Genomic DNA, 18,338 nt, shown 5'->3' with positions numbered 1-18,338 from the left:
GATGCATCTTAATGAATTCCAAGCTAACCCCCAACACAGAAAATTAACCAGTGCAAATATGAAGTTCTAATTCTCTCATGTTGGAGACTCTGAAACTAAACTCCATTTTTTTTTTACTCCCTACCTCAATTTTTCTTTCTTGGTTTCATTATTTTTCCGGCTCCCTATTTCACTCTCTATTCTTCATTGAATTCAACATTAGAAGTTCTCAGAATCGAGGTTGTTCATTGAATAGTTGCTGAGTTAAGGATGCACTTGCCCTGTAGAGGATGCTCTACTGCTTCCATTCTCACTTTCCAACATAACATTTCATAGCAATTAAATGAGTAAGAAAGCACCTAGTATATGGTGGGCAATGTTTGCCTGCCCGTAGTTTATGGGCCACGGTGCAATGTTTTTTACATTTCAAGAGTGATTCAGTAGCTGGAAAGAGGCTTATGAGATCTTGAAGCAAGGGAAACATCACATAAATTGCCATTTTTTCTTAAGTTCAAGTCCAAAGTTTCAATCAAAGTATCATTTCAGTGGGGGCAGTGGTAGTTGCAGAGTTTAACCAAGTTTGCTGACAGTATAAAGTTGGATGGAAAAGTACACTGTAACAAAACAGCAAGAGACAGCCTATGAATTGGCTTCCACTTCTTATCCCCTCTCCACCATCCCATGTTACTTCACTCCTGGTGAAGGGTTTCGGCCCAGAACGTCATCACTACCTCCTCCCATAGATGCTGTCTGGCCTGCTGAGTTCTGCCAGCATTTTGTGTTTCTATGAATTGGGGACCATTTCAGTGACTGGGCAGGAATGGGATTGATTTCCATTAACGTGGGAACTGTGGACTTGGGGATTTAGTACAAAAAATAGAAAAGAAGATGATTTTGGACAAAATGATGAATAACCAGACTCTATATTCAAAGCAATTCATACACTCTTGTGCACAGGTGTTAAAGTTGACATAATGGACAGAAAGGCATTATAAGGGTAAATCATGTATGAACCTAACTCAGAGTTGAGCTACAAAATTAGGTCTTGTGCATTTAACTATCCAGCAGTACTGTGTACTGTTTCAGTCATCTTCCTTGGGAATCTACTTGCCTTAATAGATGTGCAACAATGAATCATGAGATTCATTCCTGTCTGTAGAGGAGAAGTGAGGAGGGTTTGTCCTATGAGGAAGAATTGGTTAACACTTATCAAGTTTAGAAGACCATGTAATCTTATTGAAATGGAGATCATAATTCTGAAGCAATGAAGGTTCAGTTTCTCTTTCTGCCTCACCTGTGAGACGTTTCTAAAATTTTCTGGTTTAGTTACTCATTTACACCATCTGCAGTTCTTTGATTTTCAATACATAGAGGTGGTCTTGCTTGGTTTGATTTAAAGGAGCTTATTAAGCATAATGAATTTTACCTGCTGAGAAAGAAAAGACTGACAACCACTTTGAATGAAGTATTTTGATTGATTGCTTCACTTTTCTTCCATCATTTAGTCAACTTTGTCTGGTGTGCTATGCCCGTTGCCAATGATTCATAACAACAAGTTTCCCAAGTGCTTCCCCCCACCCCCCACTCCCCTGCCACCAACTCCCTTTGGAGTTAACTATGTTTTATTTTGAACCTTTACCAATCTGTGACAGTGCTGACAGTGAATTGTAGAAACAGAAGTGTGCCAACAGATACTAAGGTAAGGGGACAGAACAGGTGTAGGTTCATAATGTGTTAGTAGTTAAGATTCGTGAATATAACTATTCACCTTCCTTAAATGCAAAGCAAAATCTGAGATATTTACAAAGCAACAAGGAAGCATTTACGATTCTTCAGATGTATGATGTCATAAAAGGCAGCATCTAGACAATGCTGTTGTGTGTTAAATCTGGAGAGATTTGGCTTAGTTCTGAAGATCATGTATATTTTCTGCATGCAATTTCTAAGTGTACTCGTAGTTACATTGCGATTTATATCTACATTTTTTAATTGATTACGTTCTCTTCTTTGCAGGACTTCCCAGCATATTCCCGTGTGAGTCCCATACACCTAACAAACGGAAGTCCCCGTACTTGCCGAAATCCTGCCCTGGGTGCTATAAGCCCAGATGGAGCCAGAATCGTCAACAGACGCAGGTAAGATGGCACCCCAGATAATATTTTGTTTTTGAAATGAACACTTTCTCTTTAAGATTACAGTTTTACATTTTTATTCACAGTGCACAAAAGAAATGCTATGTTCTGCACATCTTAATTACCTAGGAGAGCAGGCAGTTGAAAGAGCAGCACATATAATTTTGGTATAATTATTCTTCCAGATTAAAAAGTAACAATTTAATTCTAATGCTCTGCTATTAACCCTACAGTTCTTCATCTTTTTAACCAATTTTATTTGTTTATGTATATTGGAAAAAAACATTATTTTATAATGAAGGAAGCATGGTCAAAATGCACACTTATTACTGATGAAGGTGATGATGCCTTGAATACAAACGTTTGGATACTTGCACCACAGCTAAGAAGATTCTGAGTCTTAGCATCATTCAAGCCTTCCGCCTCAAGTTCTACAGCAAAACCAACTGTATGACAGCAGTTCAGTTCCCTCCATCAGCAGAATTAGGGCCGTGGCAAGGTTAAAATTTGAAATGATTGATTTACCACTCTGAACCCATTACGATCACACTTTACCTCTACTGCTGTGAAGAAGCTTCTCGGTGCCCACCTGAGAGGGCCTCATTAATCATAGCAAATTGCAGTTTTATAATTCACTTTGTGATTCAGAGCAATTTATAGAGTTCCCTGTAAGGAGTGCATGCCATACCTCCTCTGCTCACAGCTTAGCAGTCAACAGAATGAAACTCAAAAAAATAAATCTGAATTATTTGCTTTTGACCAGGAGCAGCCACCTCTAAATAAAATGTTAGGGAATAACCTGGGAATTGTCATCCAGGTATCCATGATAATGTCCAAAAAATCCACCTCTACACTACATCTCTGAATTGACTTCCTTGCAGCCATTTTTGTAAAACATTAACCCTTTTCAGCCCCCTGGGAAATCTGTAAATCAGGTGCTTTATTAGTTTACAAGTAAATATCATCACTGTACCTGTTCAAGTGAGATGTCCAAAATGAACATATGAACTCTGATTGGCAGACGAGTGAGTTGCAGGGTAACCTTTTTGATTGTTGCAAATTTATCAAGGTATTAATCCAGATTAGGCTAAAACTAATTTCAATTCCACGAAGGAGTTTGGCCAGCACACTACTCTGTCTTTGCAGAGAAAATTAATTCTTCTAATCTCATGGTTGCCAAATGCACCCTCCCTAAACCATCACAGCTCTAAATTGCTCCAAATGTGAACTAATCACTTTCCATACTGGGCTCCCCCTTGCAAATCTGTTATGTTGTTTTCCCATGCATATTGTCTACAATCATTTTAACAATCATTCCAGATAACAACTTTCTGAGGCATTGTCTTAATTTTTTATCTGTCTGGATTTGTTCTCTATTAAGTCTCGCTTCTCCATCTCTATGGATATTTCAGCCAACATTGTGCTTACCGTCTTCTCTTCCCAGGAGGAGAACTGAGCTTCATACCACCAATGCACAGCTTCTTAAATTTTCATCTGGAAACAGACCTTTAGTGCATGTTAATTATTTTGTAATCTAATGTTACTAATATGGTAATTACAATCCTACAACTATCTGATATAGCACTGAGCCAGTTGCAGTGGAGTGCTTATGTACAGTATGAATCTTGCCATTTTAATTAGGCTCTGCTGAAAGTGGGCGAGGAATACCAGGGAGCCTCCTGATATTTAAAGACCCAATCAGAAACAAGGAAGTTTAGATTAGTGATGTAGATATTAGTTCCTTTGTTAAATTAAAATAGGTGTAATTAACATCTGTCCATACTGAAGGAGTTGCGTGTTGATGTGCTAGATATCCTTAAACATTTCAATAATTTCAGGTCGATATTTGTCTATCCTTCCCTTTTCTCTGTCTCTTCCATTTAATCCATGTCCACACGAGAAACATTGCAGTTTTGGACATCTAGAAAATTCTTCTGGTTGATACGTGAGGAAATTCACAACAGTAAAAGCAAGCGGACTCATGTCTAAGTCAATCCATTCTTAATATCCCTCGCACGCTATTCCCTTCCTCTTGATAAATTAACACATTCTAACCATCCTTTAGGAAATTCTTGAATGCTTACATCAGCTGCTGCCAATATATATAAGCAGGTGAGAAAAAAACACTGCAAATCTGAAAAATACTTGTTATTAAAATTTATCATCTAAATTCTCAATCAATAACCCGCTGTGTAAATTGAAGTGCTAAGACTCTTAACTTATTTCCATACAGCTGGGCACTAAATATCCTCACTGCAAAACGTCTAGTGTTGTAACATCAATCAAAAAGAAAAATTGAATACAGTAGTGGAGTTTTTTGTAGAATAAAGATTAGTCACTCAATAATTATTTAACTATTATTATTCCAATGTGAGATTTTGGAGAATAAAAATGATTCATTCAATGTTTATTCAATAATCATCTATTCTGTCAGTTTCAGGAACTGATCACATTTTCACTGCTAATGCTGGGATGTGTTCTGATATTTATTGCAGCCCATTAAGTTATCCAGCATTCAACAGATATTCTTCTTCATCCTTGTCATCTCAAGCATCAGCTGAAGTTAGCAACATCACCGGGCAGTCTGAAAGCTCTGATGAAGTCTTTCATATGCAGGTATATCATGTCTTCTATAAATAAAAATCACCGTAACCATTTTAGTAAACACCCTTTCATTTACGCAGGTAATCTGAGTTAGTAAAATACCTGCTATGCAATGTTGTTTCTGTAAGTCTCAGAACGTTCACAGCACTACACTTGATGAGCAGGAGCACCTTGCAGGTGAGGTAATGATAATTTGAATGAATCAGCAGCAGCTTGAATTCCATTCCCATGGAACCTCTGTAATAAAAGAATATTTGACCATATTGCACTGTAAAAATGCTTCACTCCATCAATATTTTAGAAGTTTTGGAACTCAGGACATCTTTTGATCATCTTTCTTCAGCTCAGATCCTATGATCATTCCAGTATTCAGAAACACTAAGAATGCTTAGTGTTTATGCCTGATGCATTAACACTGGGGGAAATATTAAATAAAAAGCACTCTTTTTAGACATTTCTTCTCTTTCAAATAATAAACTTGATTTTGAATTTTAATTGCTGCTTGAGTATCTTTTCTCCAGAAATATGAGCACAGTATGATGCCTGTTATAGCCTCCTATCCCTTCAACTCAACTACACTGAATTTGGATTTCCCTTCAGGCTATTTTCTGTTTTCTTTCTTATTTTCAGATATTTATCTTGAAGCATTCTGTATTCCTTCAATAATTCATAAGTGTATTCTTGAAAACAGTCATTCTAGTGAATCTCACACTTGTATGCTGCAGAAAATACTTAATGCGCTGCGAGGTACTTTTTTTTACCGTATTGTTAATAACAACATTCGTCTTGTGATTTTATACTCATTGATTTTATTTTAACAGTTCCTAAGTTTATCACTCAACCAATTTATGAGTTATCAAACACAATAGTATTTATGCTTTAAATTAAAAGTAATCTTTGTATATATTTTTAAATCTGGCTTTCATCTTTACCATCCGGATGATTTTTATCTACTTCTTAAGAATGGACTGGCTGTCCTATGTTCAGAACCAGGTATATATGCCTGCACAAGAATGGCAGCATCTGTTTTTAAGCATTGAGTTGTTTAGTAAGATAAATATATACTGCTCTAGAACAGACTCCAATAATTTCAACTGTAATTGAATGTGGCTTCATTGGCTAGAATTTCCTTGGCCAGCCAGGGCAACAGTTGTTGGTTCCAAAGAATCTCCTTCAGTTTCTGGGAGCAGCTGGTAGTATGACTTGAGATTTTATAATTCGGGGAAGGGTGGGATAAGAAATGAATGCTGCTGGAAAGGTCTGTTGCTTTCGGTAATTTAAAAGGGTAGGCAGTCTTTAAGGAGTTTCTATGTGCTGATGACACTGATAAGGTGGCAGAAGTTATTTGAACTGGCAATCTAGCAAGCTCTCAATTGTTCATTCTACTTTAATTTTCAGAATATTTTCAGCAGTGGACAAGTTGTGGGCCATTAGCACTGGTGCTTGGCCATGTAAGAAAACGGACTGTATGATTTCATTATACTATCCGTCTCAGTTGGGCCGGAAGGGTGTGTTCTGCACTGTATCTCCAAATAAATAAATTAAAATAGTGAAAGATGGCTATGAAAGTACTGGACCAAGTCTAGAAACACGTTTAACCTTGTTGAGGTCCCATCCTGGTGCTACACAACAAAAGCAATGTTGGCCCTGGAGGGACCAATGGTGGATTCAAGATCCACCTTCAAAATATTGCAAAGAAACCGAAATTCAAAATGGCCATAACCAGGAAGATGGCAGGAACCAAATCGGGTGCTAACCAGTCAGTTGTACGAAAATCTAGCCTAGCACTATGTTTCTCAGTTGCTGAATATTGAGCACTCACCTGGGAGAAAAGTGCTCACACAAACATCATCAGTATGCAGCTCAGTATTTCTATAAGAATAATCTCAGGACCCTAAAATCCACACCTGTCCAGTGGCTCCTGACAGTGAGCAGAATAGCATTCCCAGAGATCCGTAGAAGAGCAGCTTCAGCATGTATCCAAAATACATGCAACAACATTCCAGTTTGTAAACTCATTGAAAATGTTCTCCAACTTCCCGGCTCAAATCGCGAAAACCTTTCATAACCTTGAAGAAGTTTGACTCCTATGACGAACACACTAAATAGTGGCATTGCTGGCACACCAACATGCCCCACCCGGCAGAGATCTGATTGATGACCCTACCTCACTCTTACTGAGTTTTACTACCACTACCAGAAAAAAATGGACAGCCGCAAATAGACTCAGATGTTAACATCCCAAAACAGCGCAAACACTACGCCAATGGGGTGCCCAACAAACCCCAGCTTTCCTCTTGGGTGCCTCAACCCTGTATGCTCTCCACCTGGTTTAAAGATGCCCTGTCACCAAGATCTGAGACGGCTTTGCCGCGGTCCATCGATGTGGCCATGAGCTGGAGGAGCGGCTTGACAAAAGCCAATTAGGAGTGTGAAGAGAAAACCAGCCATCCGAAACAACAATACTTCTGATAGGACCCTTACACAAATAATAGCAGCATTACTGCATGTCCAATAATGAAATTATCTGAAGTGACTCACATCAAGTGCCTGGTGCAATTCCAGAGTAATACAAGACAACCCACACAAAAAAAAATCACATTTCACTCCATGCCAAATGTGTTGACAGTTGCTTAGTCCTGAGACAGTAAGCAAAATGCAAATGTAACTTTAACCTCCAGAAGTCTAATAGTTTTGACAGCAAGGTAGACCAGTGTGCACAAGACTCTGCTGCCTCTCAAGTTTTTGCTGATTACAGTACTTCTCATTCCCAAGGTAAAAGGAATGACTGCACAGAGCCCTGCTTTGCAGTGGTTGGTGACCCACACATGTCTAAGCTTTTTCCTCTCTTAGATCAGTGACTTGCATATATTGTGTTTTTATCCCTCCAAAGCAAAATATTGTCTTTAGTAATAAATGCATTGTGTACCATTTGTAGGCAAGTCCGTCTACCTCAAGCTTAAGCTCCACACATTCAGCCTCCCCGAATGTAACAAGCTCAGCTCCATCCAGTGCTAGAGGTATGTCTACTCAGTTGCCTTAACCACACTTATTTTTTTATTCAATCTGAAAGCACTAGGTCAATTTCTTTGCTGAAAGTTATAAAATGTGCAAGGCTATGATAATTGTCAAATAATTTTGAGAAAATGTTTTCTTACTATGTATTGTAGGTTCCCCACTGCTCTCTGATAAGCACAAACATACAAGAGAAAATACATGTCTTTCTCCCAGAGAACGGCCCTGCAGTGCCATTTATCCAATTTCCTTGGAGCCAGCACAGGTAAGCAGACCACGAGAAAAGGCCAGTGTCAGCACTTCTTACGAATAAGCAAGATTGCAAACACACATACTCAAACTTAATAAAGGTGAGTATTTCACGATTTTGCTAAACTGCTAATATGGATGAGTAAAGCATGTAAAGTGAAGTGGATCAACTCCATTCAGAATGAAGCGTTTAGGCCATGGCAAAGTTGTATCAGTGTCTACTTCAAAACAAATTGAAGAGAAAGACCATGTACTGTATCTTTCTTTTATTACTCCCCACTCTTCATGTCCCTGAGAAGATTCCAATTTCGTTCATTCAGAACTCCATTCTGCATAATCTTTACTTGATTAGGCTCCCCAACCAGATCTCACTCTTCACCTTTGACCCTTAGAAGTTATCAAAATGTCTACCCTCAGTAGCCCTGGCTGCTTCTTGGTCTAGCCAAAATCTTAGCTCCCTTAACTCTAAACACGGCAGACTTGAATGGACACGGAGGACAACTGGTTTAGGCACTCACCTCCTCATTTGGTTGAATCATATAAACATTGTTCGACCCTGCTGCCGTATACCAGACCAGGCCTTGTGGAAACCAAATATGACCTCTGGTTGTCCAGTGTCACCTGCCCACCTCTCAAAAAACAGTTAGTCTGGATTAACCTATTGTGATAAAGGTGCACTTTATGTTTTGAACAGAGAATAGAAAGCAGTGGACTTAGTAACAGGATGGGATGGAGGTGAAAGTTATTTGTCAATTCTGAACTGAGAACTGAACTGTAACAAGATGACGTGTGCAGACCAGTGTAAACACTGAATTGCACAGCCTTAGGATTGGCATTGGAGACCTGCCACCCCACCAGGGATAGGTTCCTCTTGTCCTCATCCACCACACCACCAGCCTCCATGTTCAACCCCTAATTCTCCATAACTTCCACCACCAATCACATCTTTTCCTCCCCCCCCCCACTTTCCCCTTTCCACAAGGATTCCTCCCTACACGATTCCCCTGTCCACTTGTTCCTCCCCACTGATCTCCCTCCTGGCACTTACCCTTGCAAGCGGGACAAGTGCTGCACCTGCCCCTACACCTCCTCCCTCACTACCATTCAGGGCCCCAAGCCGTTCTGCCAGGTGAGGGGAAACTTCAGCTGTGAGTCAGTTGGGGTCATCTGCAGTATCTGGTACTCCCGGTGTGGCCTCCTGTATATCAGTGAGACACTTGTTGAGGACCTACGCTCCATCCGCCAGAAAGAGCAGGATATTGGCACGAATGTCGATTCCTTGAACTTCTGGTAATGCCCCCACCCACGCTCGTTCACCATTCCCCATTCCTATTTCCCTCTCTCACCTTACTTCCTTACCTGCCCATCACCTCCTCCCACCTACCTTTTTTCCATGGTCTCTCTCTCCTCTCATCAGATTCCTCCTTCTCCAGCCCTGTATTATTTCTTTCACCAATCGGCTTCCCAGTTCTTTACTTCACTCCTCCCCCTCTCCCAGTTTCACCTATCGCCTACCTCCTTGTGTTTCTTCCTTCCCTCCTCCCACTTTCTTACTCAGACTCCTCATCTTTTTTTCTCCAGTCCTGCCGAAGGGTCTCGGCCTGAAGTGTTGACTGTTTACTCTTTCCCATTGATGCTGTCTGCCCTGCTGAGTTCCTCCAGCATTTTGTGTGTGCTGCTTGGATTCCCAGCATCGGCAGATTTTCTCTCGTTCATGGGTTATTTTTGTCTTGCACACAAATAAAATAATGGTGATGCTAATCACGGGTGGTAAGATGGGAATACATCTCTACCAAAAGAGGCGTAAGGCGTTCCTTCTCTCCGCTAGCCTGCAGGTCACCCTTGGGCAGGGAGTAGCACCTGCTTAGCCCCACTGAACATGGTCACATGAAGCCATGGGAGCAGGTGGTGGAAGGTCGAATGAGCAGCCGGTGCACATCACAAGATCTGGTTATACAACCACCGCCACCAGGCAGACAATCTCTGGAGAGTAATGATAACGGCTGGGGTCACCTGTCTTGTAAAGACACGGCCCAGAAGGCACTAACAAGCCACTTATGTAAAAAAAAAATGCCAATTGCCATGATCATGGGGGTCATGATTACCCACGTCATATGACACAGCACATAATAATGATGATAATGGTAACTATTGTGAAATTGACCAACTCAATTATCTTTCATATTCACAAACTTGGGACACTGCAATGCTGATTTGGTATTATTCACCTTGTGCTGCTGTCATCAAAATTGCAAAAAGTTGCAGTGTTGATTGTGACAACTACTGCTTCAGACTTTGTAGGTGTAAAATAGTAAGAAGTTTTTTGCAAGCCAGTTTTTCATATTAAAAGCAAAAACAAGCTGCTGGAGTAACTCGGCAGCTGAAGCAACATCTGTGGAAGAATCGGGATAGTCGATAGGCGTCTTGATGCTAAGTCTCAATGCAAAACATCGACTCTCCCTTTGCCTGCACCGAAGACTGACCCACTGAGTTCCTCCAGCAGCTTATTTTCATTTAGCTCCAGATTCTAGCATTTGCAATCTTGTGTTTCCATTTTAAATCTTGTCACGTGCAAATTTTTATACTCTGCAAAAGAAAAACTGATGAAGCTCAATTTTAAGTCTGCTTTTCAAAACTATCACTTGTTATCGACCAATTTTGATAAAGATAATAATTTTGTCAAATTTTACCCTACAGCATTGTTTTATTTCTTGCAGATACATTGTATTTTACACCTTTATTCAACCTATATAATCGTGCTTGAATTATCACTTCTAACGTTATTTGCAATAAATTCTTGTTGTTTAGCAGACACTTACCCAGCAAATTGGTGACTCCTGCATGCCTCGAAGTGATCCTAATTTATCTGCACCTGAGAAAGGTGGGGCTTGTGCTAATGTTTCTTATTTTACATTATTTTACAATGGTTAGCTGTTTTACTGGATTAGTCAATGGAGTACAACTTGGCCAATCTGAAATTCAAGAATAAAAATAAAAATTAGAGTACCTAACTTTGTAGGATGTATCTAAAACTATTATAGAATTTCCACTCCGCTGCTCAATTGGGGAATCACAGGATGTGGGGTTTGTGCATGTAGAGGTGTTGGTGGTGAGGCAGAAGATCATTCATAATTCTAATTAATGTTAGAGTTCTTACAAAGAGCTGAATGGCTTACTTTAAATCCTATTTCTTTCACTTTCTCCACTCTACTGGGATGTCTGTTCAATATGTTGATAGCGGTTGTGTAGAGAGTACCGTTCCCTCTAAGCTGCATGGGTGCGTGCAGAGTAACTGAAGTGTTGCCGCACTGTTGGAATTTTCTTTTATATAATGTTTATTAAAGTGCTGCACAGTCTTCAGGCCATGTAAAAATGAATAAACAAAATAATTTCCTGCTCAGGCCAATAGTTGGTCCATGCAGCTGTAAGAAAAAATATAATGTTGATAGAGTGTGTGTACCTGAAACCGGTTTTAAATATGTTTCCCCTGCTTCATCTGTCAAATTCCTTCCATTCAATTTTAAGTAATATTCTCAGATGGTTTTTCACTTTCTTATAATTGTGTATGTATATTGATATAATTACTCTGTGCGCTAAGATAAGTTTTATCAGTCTTTTCTTGAGGGAATTTAGATAATATACACATTTCTGAATGTGCAACTCTATGCTAATATAATAGAGAATTATGAATGTCATATTGCAAATAAAGGAAAAGTAGATTAGAAAATTAGATTAGTAGATGTCTTCTGGTTTGCCAAGCACTTAAATTTTAAAAGATTAAGGGAAAATTTAAGGCCTGAAAATAGCCATTTTGTCTTGATGGAATGTTAAAAGTCTCAATCACCACTCCACTCCATACTAATCTCTCCCACAGAGGCAATACAGGGCTGTGGCGGACAGCATCCCACTCCTAGAGGTAGGTATAGTCATTGAGAGTATATGACTATATAGATGCCATAGAACTGTTATTTGAAGTTGCATTCCTGCTGGACACTGATAATGGAGGAATGAGACAACAGCAAGTTCCAGTGGAATTGTTCCCAGTCTTAATCCAAATCCACCAGTCCCCGAGCCACATTTCTCCCACCCTTCACTATTTGGATCTTTCCATTTCCTTGCTCCTATTATCCAAACCAGTACCTACTGGCATAGCCCTGTATGCTCAACAACCTGATTGTTTTATAATGTTGCTCATTGTGCCAAAAAGTCACAGATTAATCAGATATTGTTAAAGCCACCAGAGACTGAAGAACACTGTTCTTTTAGTTTCCTAACTTAAAAGTGGCAGAGCCTCCAACCCCTCCCATCTTAAGTAGTCTCTGTTCTCAAGACAGGCATGGGACCATTATATCAAAGTGCTTTCTACATATTGGCAGATATTCGTATAAATATTTTCAGGATGTAGTACTAGTCAATTTACAGCTGTGATGGGCCATATTAAAATACTAGCTAATTTGCAATAGCACTTGGTATGCTGTCTTCATCAGAAAACTCTTCATAAAAGGACACTGAATAAACGTTTACCAGAAATATCCAAAAATATAGTCAAAAAGGGAAGAGATTTTTGAGGAGGAAATTCTAGAGCTATAGGATTTGGATAAACGAAGTAATGAAAAGTGAAACAAGGACAGTTAACCGTTCCAAAGTTGTCAGAATGACCTGGGGATAGAGTAAGTTAGAAATTTATAAATGGGCTACGTCCTAAAGAGATTTAAACATAAAGATAAAAAAGTTTAAGTTGACGATATTCAAATATAGGGAACCAAATAGATCAGTGTGCATCACTATGATCCACTAAAACAAATAATAACTGTAACTGTATAATAATGTAATACATTTAATTAGGGACATGTTTCACCCCACTAAACAATGCACATATTCTTTCATAGTAATGAACCCAACTCCAAGTAGTTGGAGCCTAGACAGTGGTAAGGAAGCGCGACCCTGTGTACCAGACAATGCAAGACTGGTGTCTCCTCCTGTCCCACCCAGACCAACACAGACAGGTAAAACGTCACATAGTTTAACTCCAGGTTTTGGAATCTCCAAACCATGGGTATTTTGATATAACCACTGTAAGTTAATTTTATAGAAAACTCACAGGGAAAAATACAAGTAAATACTGCTCGTAATTTAGTCCATCAAAGGCAATTTCCATGAAATTCAATTATGCTTCGCATTCATTTGCTTCGCCATAGTTTCAAGATGTTTATTAAGTGTTTCGCTGAATTTGTTGTGTGTCCTAGAGTGTATGGACTGGTGGCAGAATATCATTCTCATAACATCAATCAGAGACTTTAAAAGTACCAGATGAAGTTTATGTAATTTGGATAATTTAATTAAGTTTGTATTTTTTTTTCATTCCCATGTCCTCATGATGCAGCTTAACTTCATATCCTGTTCATAAAGACTACCTGACTCCTCTTGCAATGTTCCTGTATGATATGTACTGTAAATTCTCATCCACCCATTTGGCATCTTGATAATCACCTGTTCCAAGATACTTGGGCATGATCATTCCACCTTTTAGTCTTTAAAAAATATCAACGAGATAAAATCTGTGTTGACCAATCACTTTATGCATTTAACTTATTTATCCATTGTCTCTGGCTTTCGTGACCTTCTTTGCAATTTGTCTTTCAATGTCAAAAATTTATTATCACTGCACTTGTATTTAAATCTGCTTTTTGTCACGTCTATCCCACCATAATTATTCAGGGCTCCAAAGTTTCTTCCCACAATGCCAACCACATCCCTTAGCTCCAACTTCAGCCATAAACATTCCATTCCTCTGCCTTTGCCTTCTTAAACATCTCTTTCTTCATATAACATATAACATATAACAATCACAGCACGGAAACAGGCCATTCCGGCCCTCCTAGTCCGTGCCGAACTCTTAATCTCACCTAGTCCCACCTACCCGCACTCAGCCCATAACCCTCCACTCCTTTCCTATCCATATACCTATCCAATTTTACCTTAAATGACACAACTGATCTGGCCTCTACTACTTCTACAGGAAGCTCATTCCACACAGCTATCACTCTCTGAGTAAAGAAATACCCCCTCGTGTTTCCCTTAAACTTTTGCCCCCTAACTCTCAAATCATGTCCTCTCGTTTGAATCTCCCCTACTCTCAATGGAAACAGCCTATTTACGTCAACTCTATCTATCCCTCTCAACATTTTAAATACCTCGATCAAATCCCCCCTCAACCTTCTACGCTCCAATGAATAGAAACCTAACTTGTTCAACCTTTCTCTGTAACTTAAGTGCTGAAACCCTGGTAACATCCTAGTAAATCGTCTCTGCACTCTCTCTAATTTATTGATATCTTTCCTATAATTCGGTGACCAGAACTGTACACAATATTCCAAATTTGGCCTTACCAATGCCATTCATCCCAGCATCAATGCCTTCAGATGTTTTACCTCTATGCTCCCAATATTTTTTCTGAAAATCTCCTCTTCTGTTCTGTATCCATAAAGTTTTAAGTCATTCCAATAAAACTTCCTTTGGTTTAAATCATAGAATTGCACAGCAAAGTAACAGGCTCACCAAATCTATGCCAACCATTATGCCTATTCATCCAAACTCCGGTTGCCTGCATTAATTCCATGTCCCTCTATGCTTTATTCATTCGAAGTACTTGTCCAGATGTTCATTCCAGATGTCAATTATTATTTGTGTGAAAGTATTACATCTCAGATCCCTCTCCCTCTATTTAACTAATCTTAGACATGCATACCATGGGGGACAGACACAGCCTTTCTACCCGCTCCATGTCTTTCATTATTTTATATACCTATATGATTGTCACCATTCAGCCTCCTCTTCTCTGGAGAATACAGACCTAACTAGACAATCCTGTTGCTTCTCATAACTCAAGCTCTCTAATCCAGGCAACATACAAGTGATATTTTTTCTGTACCCTCTCAGGTTAATCGCATCTTTCCTCCAGTGTGCACACAATTCTGCAAGGGCAACCTAACCAATGTTTTGTTCAACTGCAGTGTAGTATCTCAACTTTTGTACTCAATGTCTCAGATGATAACGGCAAGCAGGCCGTATGTTTCTTCACCTTCCTACCTACCTGCATTGTCATTTCTAGGGAACTGTATATTCAGACTCGAAGGTCTTTCTTTTCAACCATTGTCTTATGACTCCAGAAAGCTCTTGGGAAAGTTTTTCTACATTGAAGACACAATATAAATGAACATTCTTTGTTGTAAGCAATCAGAGATTCAGGATGAAAACACTAATCTTAAATTAATCCCATTTTTAAATATTCCCTATAGTCTCATTAATTCCCACAAGATTCTACAACGTCTGTAGGTTCAGTACAGCTGTTATAGAGGAAAAACTTAATAAACTTGTTAAATTTGCTGCAAGCTTTTTTTTAAGGAATCACCTTATTTTTTGAGAGGTGATGAGCTATCAATGAAATCATGCAGCACTTTGAATCAGATCTTCAAATAGTCAACACATCATCAATACCATTGAAGTTATAATTCTTAAAAAAAAAGCAAAATTAAAACTCCAAGTATATGTTTATAAATAGTCATCTAGGTCCTGAATGAAGGTTTGTATCTCCAGACATTAGATATCTGGACTGCCTTTATCTCATTGTGATAATGATCTAAGCCATTCAGCTAATAAACTTGTGTGATCTTACAGGAGGTGAGGAATATCTAACAGAACCTGCTGTTTAATTCAAGGCATTTTAACTATGCACATTAAATTTCGAGGAAAATATATTCCACACAGACAGTTAAATGCTTTTGATATGGCTTTTTACTTAACAAGTACTAACTAAAAGCTAATCTGTAATCAAGAAAGGAGGATAATGAACAGTTACTACTCATTTTTCTTGTTCCCTGCTCAGTAGGATGACCAAATGGGGAGGGTGAAGGGGTTGTTGGCATGTTGATGGAATGGGGGTGAAATAGTGAAATACGTAAGCATCCAATAAAGGAAAAATGGTATACCAAAGCAGATACAACTTGCCACTATGTCCATGTGTGTTTTTAGTACTTGGAATTCTTATATACAATCAAACTGAGTAAAGTATGTTACTCCAAGAACTTGTCCTTTGTTAACTGCTTTAGATTTGTAATGAACTATGAATTACACTAATTCCTTACAGATATCATTTCTCCATTGGAAAACCAGTATTTTTTTTTTAAATTTGCTAATACAGGTTCACCTGCAAAGACATACAGATCCTTTTCTCCACAGGCATTTGATACTCCACCTGCACTTCCCAGATCTCCTCATAAGGTATGAGTTTTGATTACAAAAGAAATGTATGTATTTCAGAAGGTGCAAATAATTTAACTTAGTGCTTTGCACATCAGAAGGAAAAATGCATCACTAATTTTTAAAAAAAGAGTAAGAATGCAACTAGAAAAATAAATCAGAAGTAGGAACATGATTACACATTTTTTCTCTAAGGAGAATAAAACAGTGTGAAGGATAGCTACATATAAATTATGATTTAAAAAAGCAGTTTAATTTATTTACAGATGTATGTTTACCAAGTTTATTGATTTATCCATCCAGCTTGCCCAGGATGACACTGGTGAACCACAGCGATGTGTTTAGGCAGTTTACAAACCTTCTAAATATACTTCCTTTGAATTACACTCACTGCCGTCTGCAGCCTATAATTTCCCTTTAAGTAACATAATTTTGAATCATCTTAACAAACTAGCAATTTCACGATCTTCTGAAAGACTCTGCAGACTTGACTCGGGCACGATTCAAGTGCATGAGGGTACGTCGCTCCTGCTGACCGAGTGGGAGGAGGGGAGGACTCCAAGCCAGGCTACAACCAAGGTGCATGAAACTTCGACCCAGCATCTTGTTAGCAAATATACAGTCGCTGAAGAACAAGATTGATGACCTCCAAGGCCAAGATTGCAGTATAGCAGAGAAATAAGGAATTGCTACATTCTCTGATTCAGAGAGCCATGGCTCACTCCAGACACATCTGATACATCGGTAAGACCGAGGGCTTCTCAATACACAGGATAGATGGGAATGCTGATTTGGAGAAGGCAAAAGGTTGTTGTCCGTGTTCCATGATTGATTCTGTAGTGCTTGGATGCAATGGTCTTGCTGCAGTCTTGTTCCCCCAACCTGGAACATCAAAAGATTAAGTGCCAACTGTTCTACTTACCAAGTGAGTTCTCCTCCATGATCCGGACTACAGTTTATGTACTGCTGAAGGCCATTGTTAAACAAAAAGTTGATATATTGAAAGCCACCATCAGCAAACAAGAAACAGCTTATCCCTAAGCCTTTCAAATCATTGTTAGGGACTTCAGTCATGCTTGTTTGAAGAAATATCTGCCCCATATCATCAACATATCACCTGCAGCACCAGGGGTCCCAGTACGCTTGACCTTGTTGTACTACAATTAGAAATGCATACCATACTATGGCTGGACCATATGTCTGGAAATCTGATCACTTGGCTGTCCTCTCTCTACCTGCATACAGGTAGAGGCTAAAGATTCCACAGATGAGGACAAAAAATAGGTGGTTGCAGGAGGCAGAGGGGAGGCTGTGGGATTACTTTGAGTTGGTGGGCTAGGCCATATTCAAGGACTCTTCAGTAGATCTGAACCAGTACACCACTGTTGTCACAGACTATAAAAACATTTGTAGATAAGTGTGTTCCCACAATATCATTCAGAGTCTTCTCCAACCTGAATCCCTGGATGAACCATGAGATCTTCAATCTGCTGAGGGCTAGATCAGTGGCATTCACATTGGTGACCAAGTGAGATACAAGATGTCCAGGTATGATCTCCAGAAACCCATCTCATAAGCAAAGTTGCAATTCCAGACCAAACTTGAATCACTTAAGGATATTTGACAGGTATGGGAGGGCTTGAATGCTATCACCTCCAACAAAGTGAAACCAAGCAATATAGGTGACAATAATGGTTCACTTCCAGGTGAGCTAAATGCCTTTTTCACTCATTTTGACTGTCAAAACATGGAGGCACCTTTATGAACTCCCAGTCCCAGATGACTCTGTGATTTCAGTCTGTGAGGCTGACGTGAGAGCATCCTTCATGAGGGTGGATCCGTGGCAAGATCCAGCCCAGACAGGGTACCTGGCCAAGTATTAAAGATCTGGAGTGTTCTCTGATACCTTTGACTTTACTCTTTGGCAGCCTGAGGTACCCACCTGCTTCAAGCAGGTTTCAATTATACTGGTGCATATGAAGAAAGTGGTAACCTGCCTCAATGACTATCATCCAGTAGCACTTACTGTATATCCACTGTGATGAAATGCTTTGAGAGGTTAATGATGAAACATATGAACTTCTGTTTGAGAAGTGATTC

At 39.3% G+C, this 18,338-nt stretch overlaps 1 protein-coding gene across 9 annotated transcripts in view; it reads left to right on the top strand.

Moving 5' to 3' along the window:
- Positions 1-18,338, top strand: part of LOC140734855 (dedicator of cytokinesis protein 4-like) — a 356,660-nt gene that overhangs the window by 327,450 nt on the left and 10,872 nt on the right. For 2 of the 9 annotated variants that reach the window (XM_073059454.1, XM_073059452.1), the window contains 8 exons: positions 1,993-2,114; positions 4,607-4,727; positions 7,654-7,735; positions 7,886-7,995; positions 10,788-10,860; positions 11,854-11,895; positions 12,869-12,985; positions 16,180-16,259. In XM_073059454.1, coding sequence (XP_072915555.1) covers positions 1,993-2,114; positions 4,607-4,727; positions 7,654-7,735; positions 7,886-7,995; positions 10,788-10,860; positions 11,854-11,895; positions 12,869-12,985; positions 16,180-16,259 — 747 coding nt within the window. The remainder of the gene's footprint in view (positions 1-1,992; positions 2,115-4,606; positions 4,728-7,653; positions 7,736-7,885; positions 7,996-10,787; positions 10,861-11,853; positions 11,896-12,868; positions 12,986-16,179; positions 16,260-18,338) is intronic. The other 7 variants (XM_073059457.1, XM_073059455.1, XM_073059453.1 and 4 more) reach the window with 6 other exon arrangements.

Source organism: Hemitrygon akajei, chromosome 10 (assembly GCF_048418815.1).
Source record: "Hemitrygon akajei chromosome 10, sHemAka1.3, whole genome shotgun sequence".
Classification (NCBI taxonomy): domain Eukaryota; kingdom Metazoa; phylum Chordata; class Chondrichthyes; order Myliobatiformes; family Dasyatidae; genus Hemitrygon; species Hemitrygon akajei.
Note: the sequence above shows the minus strand (reverse complement) of the source record. Positions and strands in the feature narration are given on the sequence as shown.